The sequence below is a fragment of the Cydia amplana genome, chromosome 15, assembly GCF_948474715.1.
Source record: "Cydia amplana chromosome 15, ilCydAmpl1.1, whole genome shotgun sequence".
Classification (NCBI taxonomy): Eukaryota; Metazoa; Arthropoda; class Insecta; order Lepidoptera; family Tortricidae; genus Cydia; species Cydia amplana.
The window spans coordinates 17,290,294-17,302,569 of NC_086083.1; the positions used below are offsets into that span (position 1 = coordinate 17,290,294).

The window sequence follows — 12,276 nt, forward strand, 5'->3', positions numbered from 1 at the left end:
GACATAAGGTCCAGTCCAGGTCAATGTGGTTGGGTGTGACGTATAGCGTAATATGCGCGGCGCAGGCGCTGACAAAAGCGCATCTGCGTCCGCCCGAGATGTGCGCGCGCATTCCGCCGTGATTAGGACACGTGAGCTGCAGCGGAAGTAGGTACAACTGTCTAACATATACAGATGAACCGACAACTTGGTAGTTGGTACGCACTCTTTTAACCTGACTGCGGCAAAGCCAAATGGACTTTGTAGCAGTAGGGATATATTTGTTTCGTTTGTTTTAAAACTATGACGCCGATTTTAAAGGAAAAAGGTCGTAAAAGTTTAAAAACTTTTTTAATTGATGAAATAATACGGGTTCTTCCTTTGATATGCCATATAGATGGCGCTGGCTGTCACGATTAACATCGTCTCTGTATTGAATTTACTTTAAAAAATGTATTTCCGTGCTTTTCTATATAAAAAGTCAATAAAAAGAAACTGTGAACGCCAATACACCGAATAAAATAAAAGTGTGAAGTGAACATAGACCCAAAGTGCGAAAAACTGTTTAATAAACTAAAATAACACCAGTGACCTTTTTGTGGAAATAACTATTTTTCGAAAAGTGAAAGTCTAGTTTTTCTATACTATACTGCCATATCTAACAAAGTGTCAACTATTTCCAACAAACTGAAGGACATATTTCCATTAAAAACGCAATTATTATCAAACAAAGGAATATAACTGTAAATTAACGACTATTTGTAGCGCCATCTAGTGGAGAGTAGAATAACTACAATAAATTGATCTGCTCTACCGACAGTTCCAGGTTAATTCCGTTTAGTGGCCACAGGTGTCGCTACTGTATACGTACAATTTTATGCAGATTCTAGTTCCGCTATTCGCCGCAGGGATTACTAAAAAATCTATATAAATCTAGTTCCGCTACTTGCCGCAAAAGGCGCTAAAAGCAAGTTTAAATTAAAAAAAGGGTAAAATGAATTGCGTGGCTTGCCCAAATCCTCTAAAAGAAAACGAGACGTTGTCTTGCATCGGATGCAGAGATAAATATCACTACCAATGCCTACTGATAACGTCTGCTGCCTTCAGAGAAAAACAGCATGAGCTTAAACGCTCATGGCGCTGCCCGTTATGCGAAAACGTTACGGCAAGGAGGAAATACGACCACACACCAGTTCGGAAGACTTTAGACACGTCAACTATGGACGACACAGACATGTCAGTAGATGGCATCGCGATGGACTATCTGACACAAACACCAAGCAATACGAATTTGGAATGTTCGCCCCGAAGTGAAAATGCAAACGCTACCCTAGAGCAAATTAGTAAACTTCTGGACTCAAAATTAACGCAAAACAACAAAATTTTAGATTCAAAATTAGCTGAAACAAATGAAATTTTGGACTCGAAATTGTCTGAATTTAATAAAACAATCAAAATAATGATCCAGACAGAAATAAATCAAGCGATTAAAAAGTTAACACTGGAATTCACACATACAAATAATACTATTCAGATGCAGCAACAAAACCTGGCGCAACAACTCAATAGCACTAAAGAAAAAATAACTACTCTTGAACAGCAAAATGAAAAACTCCAATTAGAATTGAGAGAGCTACAAAGTCGATTCGAGAACTCAAGTGCAACAATCTCTTACAATGACCAAAGAAAAATTGTACTACATGGACTTGACGAACATTATAGAGAAAGTGAACCAGATATATGTTTTCGCATTAGCAATATGTTCGCAGATATACTAAATGTCGATATAAATGGCTATATTGAGTCGGTGAAGCGGATAGGCAAACCAGGGTCCCGCCGTCGCCCTATAATTGTCGAACTTATAAGTAGCCGTATGAAGAGATACCTAATTGAAAATTCATTCCAATTTAGAAATAGTGGTTACGCTGTTTCTGACATCATGAGTAGGGAAGAATTATTAAAAAGACATCAACTCAAAGAATATATGCTTAGTGCGCGACGCGAAGGTAAGCACGCTATTATCAAAAACAACAGGCTTTTTGTAAACGGCGAAGAAAAAATCCCCACCACAACCCCCACAAGAACACCATCGAATACGAAAACAGACAATGACAATAAGTCGTTTAGCTTGGTAGTCGAATCACAACCACTGGAACAAGGAGGACAAGGAAACATCGTCTCTAATCACCCATCGACCAGCCGGCAAGTCATCCCTCACACTTCTCCGAGCTCCAATGATGTAAACCCAGACAACGTAACTCAACGCCAGTCCTTTCGGAACTCTACTTCCTCCTGAAATCCCAATAAAACCTCAAAAAGTTTGCAAAGAAGATTTAACCGATGTCAGTTCTTTCCTATCGTCAACGGCATTAAATAAAGGAAAAAACTTTACAATTTTATACCAAAATATACGAAGTATAAAAAACAAGCTGCCGGATTTCTAAGCGCTAACAGAAGAATGTGACTTTTCTATAGTATGTCTAACAGAAACTTGGATTACAGTTCAAAAAAGTGACTTATTACTTCTTGAAGGTTACACTATTGGAAGCATGTTTTGTAGAAATAAACATGAGGGGGGTGGAGTATGCATATTACTAAAAAAAAGTATAGAATATATAGAATGTGAAAGTTTAAAAGAATTGTCAATAGAATGTATCATTGAAATCTGTGCAGTAGAAATTCCTTCCATGAATTTGGTGATAATAGTTTTGTATTGGCCAAATAGTAGTAGAGAAATGAATATGGTAACAGCACAATTAGAAAAGCTATTAAAAATAATTTGTATTAAATATTGTAATAGAAATATTATAATTGGTGGAGATTTGAATGTAAACTTTCTTAGTAATTCAAGCCAAAGTAAACATATGATTGAACTGTTTAATTGCTATAATTTTGTACAGTTTGTTAAAGAACCAACTAGAGTTACCAATACTAGCTCTACCTGTATAGATATATTGTTCACCAACTTTGACAAAGACCTATTTTCTCATAGTGTTAAGGATTTTGGCCTTTCAGACCATAAAGCAATTACTGTCACTCTTACAACTGCAAATCAGACTAAAAATCAGGCAATGCGCATAGAAAAAAGAATTTTTAATCACACAAGTAATGAACTATTTCGAGCCCAACTACAAACGACAGATTGGAGTGCTCTCATCAAACCAGACCAAAATATAAATCAAAATTTTAACGCTTTTCACGGACATTTAGTGACACTCCTCAACACTTACATACCTAAAAAAACAATAAAAGTAGGTAACAAAAACAAAAAGACTTGGCTCACAAAGGGATTAAAAACATCGTGTAAAAATAAACGTTTGCTAAGAATACTAATATCACAGACAGAAAGTAAAGTATTACATGACTATTATAAAAACTATGAAAAAATATTAAAAAGATCAATAAAAGCATCAATAAAAAATCAGTATACAAAGAGAATAATCTCATCAAAAAATATAACTCGAACAATGTGGCAAGTTATTAAAGAACGTACAAACAAAGTAGTGCATAGAGAAGAAACTAATATAAAATTGGAAATTAATGACAAAATTATAAGCCAACCCCGAGAAATAGCGAATATATTTAATGATTTCTTTATATCTGTGGGAAAAATACAAAAAAATAACATACCCAAAGGTCGCCCGGTAATTTCACCTTTGAATAACTCTATGTATTTATACCCAACAAATGAGCGAGAAATTGAAAAAATAATTATTAAACTTAAAAATAAAATTACTTCTGGCTTCGATGAGATACCCCCGACCCTAGTAAAATACTGTAAAAATGAATTAACAGGACCTCTATCAGATTTAATTAACCAGTCTTTTAGAGAGGGCACCTTTCCAGACTTATTAAAGATATCAATAATAAAACCTATACCTAAACTAAAAAATGCAAATCATCCTCAGCAGTATAGACCAATATCTTTGTTGTCCATTTTTTCGAAAATATTTGAACAGGCAATGGCACAGCGTTTAAATTCGTTTTGTGAGAAATTCGAAATTTATGATAACAATCAAAATGGTTTCAGAAAAAAAAGGTCCACTATAACGGCTCTTTATGACTTTATAAACGAAGTTCTCAGAGTGATTAATAATCGGAAATATGCAATAGCCATGATGTTGGATATGAGCAAAGCATACGATAAAGTTTCACATGAAATTCTTAAACAAAAGCTTTATGGTATAGGTGTTCGTGGATTAGCTCTCAATTGGTTTTCCTCTTATTTGAAAATTAGAGTACAATACGTAGAAATTTACCACCATGATTATAAAAATAAACGCATGATTAAAATTAGGTCTGAGAAACTGAATGTACAAAATTCCATCCCACAGGGCAGTGTTTTGGGCTGTATCCTATTCGTAATTTACATTAATGATTTGTCTAAAATCTTAAGTACAAAGGCCGTGCTATACGCCGACGACATCTCCGTAATATTAGAATGCAACGATATTGAGGACCTAAACAATAAACTACATTGTACTTTTAAATTAATATTAGATTGGCTGAATGATCATAATCTCCAATTGAATATTTCTAAAACTAAAATCATGCAGATAAAACCTTATCAGAAGCCAGCAATTGATATGAACCCTTGCTATAATAATGAATCATTGGCGGTTGTTGAGTCATGTTCTTTGCTAGGTGTCGAAATAGACTCCTGCATAAATTGGAAGGCACATGTTGATAAAATCTCGATAAAATTATCCAAATTTACACATGCCCTCTCCATGTTGAAGAAATGTACAGACTTAAAAGCTGCAACTAATGCCTATTATGCCTATGCCCATTCTTGGTTATCGTATGGTATCATTTTATGGGGGAATAGCACGAACGTAGAGTCGTTGTTCTTGCTACAAAAAAAGTGTATAAGAATACTAGCAAATATAAATGACATGGAGAGTTGCCTCCCTTATTTCAAAAAAATGAAAATATTAACGTTAACTTCACTGTACATTTTTGAATTGTGTAAATTAGTTAAAAAACAAAAACATTTATTTGAGCGAACAAGAGATAACTTTCCAAGGAATCAAAATCTGCGGAAAAGAAACAAATTAGCTAGCACTTTCACAAATCTAAAAATAGTGAATTCCGGTCCTTACCATATGGCAGTTACAGTATATAACAACATACCGTTAGAACTAAAACATATAGAGAAAGATTCAACATTCTTTAAAAAACTAAAAAAGTTCTTGGTTGAAAACTCATTTTACAATATAAAGGAGTATCTTAATTATAAGTCTTACTAATGTTAATTGCTAGTGTGTGCTAGTTTTATAAGTATTAGTTTTTAAGTCTTTATGTATATTGCTGTGCCCCAACGGGGTTTATGCTGGAACATGTAAATACTATAAAATCTTGTAAAACCCATAAAAGCAATAAATAAATTATGAATTATTATTATTATTATTATTATGATGCTATTGAGAAGTTGACACTTAACTCCTTCAGGCCGTGGTCTCTGCAAAATAAAATAAAAATGTCGGTACCAATCGAAACTCACGAATTGCCCTTTCCCGGCCTCTGCAATGTTTGGAGACAACACCCGGTCTTTTACGATGCCACATGTGACATGTGTCATTTATACTCTATCAGTGTAGAAGCATCACATCGTCATAATCTGCACAGTTGGCAACTGTCGATTGCCTCCCGCGCTATCAAAATCATATGACGAGTGTCTCCTTTGGAATGAGAAGTGACTTTTGTCACGGTTTTCCGTGTATTACTTAGATCGTAATTGCCAGGGGGCCTAGCCAAGATGAAAATCGTTGATAGAATACTTTTCGCATCATCGGTCACCCCGATACATTTAAGCAGTTCGCATTTGGAAGAAGAAGCTGAATAATGGTATAGTATTGACATTTATAACCTAAGTAAGTATATATAATTGGTTCGTTTTACAGTTTTTACCCGAACTCTAGCTGTTATTTATTTCGAGAAACAAATGGAAAGTCATCCCTTTTAATCCGTGCTTACTATTTGAGTACCTGGCGTGTTTGATTACCTAAGCACCTACATCTAAACGTGCAATTCAATAAAAAAGTCAATCTATATAAGCTTACTTGCGAGACGTATTTATCAGGCACGCAGTAGCGTGTCGTAAAATAAGCATTTCAATAGCTACCAACTAGGCAACTACTATTGAAATTTCGAGACATTCTTAGAACGTATTACAAGTATTTACGGTCTATAGTGAGTTGCCAGAAAGTCGCGTGTAGAGCCCATTAATTGCATTAGGTACCTGAAGGTCGCCTGAACATTTGAATATAATATCAAATGTTTGCATACTTATATACTGATCCATATTGTTTTATATCGTCAACGCCCGAAAGCCTCGAATATAAATAAATCTGTAATAACGTTGCTGTTCCAGGAGGGCAAAAAGAAGTTCGACAAGAAGACTGCCAAGTTCTGCCAGAGCCAGGAGCGGACGCTCTCGCTCTCCACCAAGAAGCAGGATAACGTCTTCCAAGAGGTTCGTACACACACACACACACACACACACACACACACACACACACACACACACACACACACACACACACACACACACACACACACACGTCATCATACCAGCCTTACCACCAGATACTGCTAATACTTCAACTCTTAAGTTCTATCCATAATTTTCCTAACAATCCCATATCCCTCGTATATACGTACTTACGTATATGTTGAATGCTATATACGTTTCCAAGACTAATAATATCCGACTAGACGTTTCTATTTCTCGCCTCGCGGGGTAGTAAAACACCAATAAACGATAATAGAAATAAATAGTGATGCATTTGTGGGCTTCACCGCACCGGCCATATCAGTCGTATAAATAAACAAACAGGCGCTATAACTTCCAACGATGTGTCATCCGATAGCTGTAGTGCATTGCTGATAATTCATAATTGTTATTCATTGTAGTGTTGTGTACCGATTCATGGTCTCGGGAAAGTACTACAGCCTCTGCTATCGGTTAATCTATTCTCTAATAAACATGCCATGACCTTTAGATAAAAAGCTCGTTATCATAGATTTGAAGAAATACTGTCTGTTTAGTTAGGCAGCTAGGAGAAACTTTGAAGAGATGATTTTACACGTTTAAACTATTATTTGATGGTGACCTCTCTTGCCTACTTTATTCAGGTCATAAAACACTCATATTGCGTTATAAATTGTGTTGCGTTTTAAATTTAGCGTTAGGATGCTACGAGGGGCGTTCAAAATATTCTCGGTATTGATATCTTACGACCTCTTCTAAAATTTCTTTCGTTACTGGCCGCTAAGGTTTATTCATTGACATTAAAAAAAAGTATAATTTGAACCGAGATAGTCTTTTGTTTTTCTGCAATTGCTGAACAAACATGAACATAATGTGCGAATTGACAATGTTAACTAAATTAGAACATCGATGCGTGATAAAATTCTTGACAAAACAGGGTAAAAATCAAAAAACCATAAAAGAGGAAATGGATTGTGTTTACCGTGGGTCTGCTCCTTCTTTATCTACCATTCAAAAGTGGTCAAGCGAGTTTAAACGCGGAAGGGAGAGTATTGAAGATGACCCTAGACCTGGCCGGCCTGTAGTAGCTACTTCACAAGAAAATATTGATAAAGTGGAAAAACTTATATTGGAAGATGGTCGAGTGAAGGTAAAATCTATAGCACAAGTAACCAATCTCTCTATTGGTACCGTATATGATATTATACATGACCATCTTAATATGTCAAAAGTAAGTGCAAGAAAGGTTCCGCGAATGCTGACTCGGCTTCAAAAAGACATGCGTGTAGCTTGTTGTTCCGATTTTATTGACCTGTGCGGTGAAAATCCTGATGAGGTGCTGCAAAGAATAGTTACTGGAGATGAAACCTGGGTTCATCATTATGACCCAGAGAGTAAACAAGAGTCCATGCAGTGGCACATTAAGGGTTCAGCTCATCCTAAGAAGTTCAAGGTCATCCCTTCAGCTGGCAAGGTCATGGCCAGGATATTTTGGGATTGTGAAGGAGTATTACTAATCGATTATAAAGAAAAAGGTGTAAATATCACAGGACAGTACTACGCTAACATTCTACGTCAATTAAAGGATGTAATTAACGAAAAGAGGCGAGGAAAGTTAACCAAAGGTATTCTGCTTCTGCATGACAACGCCCCCGTCCATACTGCTCATATTGCCAAGGCAGCTATTGTTGAATGTGGGTTTAAAACTGTTACTCACCCACCGTATAGTCCGGACTTAGCCCCCAGCGACTTCTTTTTGCTCCCCAATCTTAAAAAGGATCTGCGTGGAAATAAATTTTCTGACGATGAAGCATTGAAGGCGGCAGTGGAGGAGCATTTTTACACGAAAGATAAAAAATATTTTTACGAGGGATTAAAAAAAATAATTGATCGATCTTTTAAGTGTATGAACATAGGGGGGGAGTATATTGTAAAATAAAAATATCAAACTTTTCGTACTTGTTTGTTTTCATTCTCATACCGAGAATATTTTGAACACCCCTCGTAACTCCATAATTTAAATGTCGGATTTTTTTCTTAGTGGGCTTCAGTATGAGATCGCATTTGCATTTGGAACCCCATCTTATGTGAAGCTTACTTACAAACACGCTTATTTACAATTTCAGCTATTTGTTTGGAGAACGTTCGTTAAGTGTTCCCCTTGGTGCTCCGAGTTATCCCACATATATTTAGTTTCTTTTTTAGCCTTTTATCTTCGGGAAGAAGATAGAACTTATACAAACAAGATTGGTTGCGAGCACACCAGCGACAGCAATGGAGTTGATAGCAGTCGCCGGGGCCGTATCGGCCGTGGAGAGATAATAATAATATTATTATCTTCAACATGGAACACTCATGTAAAATAAGTTTTTGGCAAAAAAATCATTTTTGGTACAAGCTTTTATCGCTGGCCGTACTTTTCTTTCCACAGGCAACTAATACTCATCGAGACAATTCTAAAAATCCCGAACACAATTAGGTTTCGTTGTTTTAGCACAGATTTTCTATGGCCACCTCCCGTCTCCACCATCAGATCATCTAAATGGTACCATAATATTGCATCGTTACCCGACTTACATATGTATGCAAATTTTCAGCTTCATCGGAAGTCGGGAATTCGGTCAAATTTACCCGTACAAATACACATAGTTATACATAGGTACATACAATACAATGCAAGTGAACTAAAAGCTTGTAAAATCCAAATGTGTCAACATACCTTTCTCAGTTTTTCTCACCACATGTTTACCCACTCCAAATGGCGTATGGTTGCCAGGCCGACGCGGCGATGGACATGGCGGAGCGCGACTTCTGCCAAGCCTCGCTGGAGTACGTGTTCCAGCTGCAAGCCGTCCGCGAGCGGGAGAAGTTCGAGCTGGTGGAGACGCTGCTCGGCTTCGTGTTCTCCTGGTGGACCTTCCACCACACGGCTCACGACGTGCACCACGACGCCGAGCCGCTGGTGCGCGACCTGCAGCTGCGGATCCAGCGGGTGAGCGCTCACCGGGGCGGGGGTAGCTCGGTTACAAAAGGTTTTGTTAATCTCTGACTTGGGCCATCAGTACCATGACCAGTATTGGCGCCCATTGTATTTCTGTTCAGTATCAGTTCTGACTCCAAAATAATGTCATGCGACGTCTCCTAGTTTTAAAGTTTTCTATTTCCCTGGTTGATAGGGAGGCGAATCTTATCTTCCCCAACAAAAAGGAACAAAAATGTTTAATTAAAAACAACTTCATCAACTTAAGATTTCTCACACTATATTTACTCGTAGATATTAATAGTATTCTTTATAACTCAAAGGCAATCGGCCGCCCGTACTCCTAGCGAGGACCGATTGACCCTCACCTAATATCAGTATGATTAAAAAAAAACTTTAATTTTCGACGACATAAGTTACAATCTCTGTAACAAAACCATATTTTTATACAAAACAAACAATGTAAAAAATGCTCCCCAGGTCACCTTCATCATGCGATATGGTGCCCAGAAGGCTGGCAGCGTTACCTTTTTGGATGGCCAGGCTTATCCTCTGTCCGAGGTAGCTGCCAGCCCTCCGGTCACCTGAGGTGTCAATGAGACGCTGGGACATTTCCTTAAAAAAGCTTTTTGCGCTAGGCCCCCACGGTCCCAGAGTCTCTACGCCAAACGGCGCAAATATGTAGCCCTCGCCGAGGACAGCATATTTGCGCCGCTTGTTCTGTTCAGCGGTTGTAGCCGCAGCTCCCGCCTTGACGGAGGTCGCCTGTAGGTGGGACGGTGCGAGCGTGTCAACGCAGGTGGCGTCCCACACAAGCGTCCTCCCCAGCCTCCAAGGAATGAGTGTCATCCCGTCGGGCCGCTTGCCGTCGTCGCGTGCGATACCGTTCGGCTCAAGGATGGCCGGCACGCTGACGGAAGCAAGCGCCCTCCGGATGACATCATTCAGGGAGGCGTGGCGAGAGATGCGGCCCGCGCTTCTCTGGCAGGACAAGCCGTGGTGGCCCAGCTCGTCAACATTGGAGCCACAGCGGCAGCGGTGGGGCTCATTGGTTTTGACCCCCAATCGCAGACTGGTAGCGAGTGTGAGGGTCGTTCTCTCAAGGAGGGTGCCTATGTTGGGGGATGGCAACGCATGGAGCCAGAGCCCCGACTCTGGCTCCGAAACGGCTAGGAGGCGAGCGCGCTCTGCAGGGCTTTGAGCATTATCAATAAGAGATTTGGCCATCCAAAAAGGTAACGCTGCCAGCCTTCTGGGCACCATATCGCATGATGAAGGTGACCTGGGGAGCATTTTTTACTTATAAGTTTTGTTTAAGATTTGTTTTATTTTAGTTTTAATTTTAACGTTTAGTTTCATTGACTATTGAAATAAATTAATAATTATATCCTTTATATAAACATAATAATTAATAACATCAATAAATAAACAAACAAATCAAATGCTATTCAAGTATCTAATAGAAGTTTAAGTTTTTGCAACGCATAGGTGACAGACGACCACTGAAGGCGCGACAGGTTAAGAATACTAAGAAACGCCGATTCCTGACAGATTAAGAATAGGTACAGAAGTGTCTGCGTGTGTCCGAGTTTGGCGTGCCACAGCTTCCCAACACATTCGTATTTTTTTTTTCAATTAATAATCCCAGTAACAAGACATCGTGCCTTTTTGACAGTGTGTTCTGACGTGTTTTGTTTTGATTCCTAACGCCATCATTAAACCTCACATCCAGCGATTGACCTGATCTCATCCGGCTTCCTTAACTGCTCGCTCACGTTTTTTTGCCCTACAATGATAAAACTCGTAAGTGAACTTGCAATTCCCTTCTAAATAAATTATGCAGTCATAGTACATGGTGAAAACTAAATAATAATAATGAACGCATTATTTTCTCACACAATTTAGTAAAATAAAAAAATAAATATCATTTATTTCAAGTAACACGAGACTCGTATTTTATGGAATATGTGACGCGTGTTTCACCTAAGTCTCGTCTTAAAAAAACCCCTTGCACCCTATTCGCAAACAGCTCGCGTACTGCACACAACCAGTTAGCGATTCTTTCGCTAATGACCTGCTAGCATTCGCCGGATCTGGTTTTTTTTTTACGCGAAGTAAATTATATTATAACTTATTTTATTTATTTGATTTAGCCGAGTTCTATCAGTTTCGGGTTTGTGTGAGTGAACACTGATTGAGCATGCGTGTGTGTGCATGCATGCGCTTGTGTGTTCACGCGGGTTGTCACGGTGTGCGTGTTGCAGACGCGGACCAACTTCGAGGAGACGAGCAAGCAGACCGAGTCGCTCATGAAGAAGATGATGGAGGTCCGGCAAATGGTGAGTAATTATAGTTTTAAATCGTTTTATTCAAGAGGTCAACCAACTTACATTTTGACATCTAAATGATGATTCGCCCGTGCGTCTCGCTCGCACCAATACTTGTACAGACAAGTATGAGGAAAATGTACGCACGAATGATAACTAAACGACTTAATTTAAGCGGCAATTACACTGCGTCGTTCACCTAATGCGGTCGCCGAATTCATTTTAAACTACTTAGGCCAACAAACGTCGTCTTCACATTAGTCTGTCCGCCTACTACGGCGACCGCATGACTCTTGAATGGATTCGTTCAACGAACGTCGTCTTTACACTAGTCTGTCCGCCTAATGCGGTGGCCGAATGCGGCGGCTGAACTACAAAGTCATCCATCAGATCTCTGAGAGCTGTCGCGATGTCAAAGCTTGTGCTTAGGAAAGCTAGTTTATTAGTTTGCTTAATAATACAGGAAATATTATTTGTGACAACTTCAAATATAAGTG

General features: G+C 38.6%; 1 protein-coding gene across 1 annotated transcript in view; it reads left to right on the top strand.

The window, feature by feature from the left end:
- The window catches only part of LOC134654481 (rho GTPase-activating protein 26), a 63,951-nt gene that overhangs the window by 25,754 nt on the left and 25,921 nt on the right, over positions 1–12,276 (top strand). Inside the window, exons 5-7 of the mRNA XM_063509923.1 lie at positions 6,353–6,454; positions 9,249–9,464; positions 11,717–11,791. Of these exons, the coding sequence (XP_063365993.1) occupies positions 6,353–6,454; positions 9,249–9,464; positions 11,717–11,791 (393 nt within the window). The remainder of the gene's footprint in view (positions 1–6,352; positions 6,455–9,248; positions 9,465–11,716; positions 11,792–12,276) is intronic.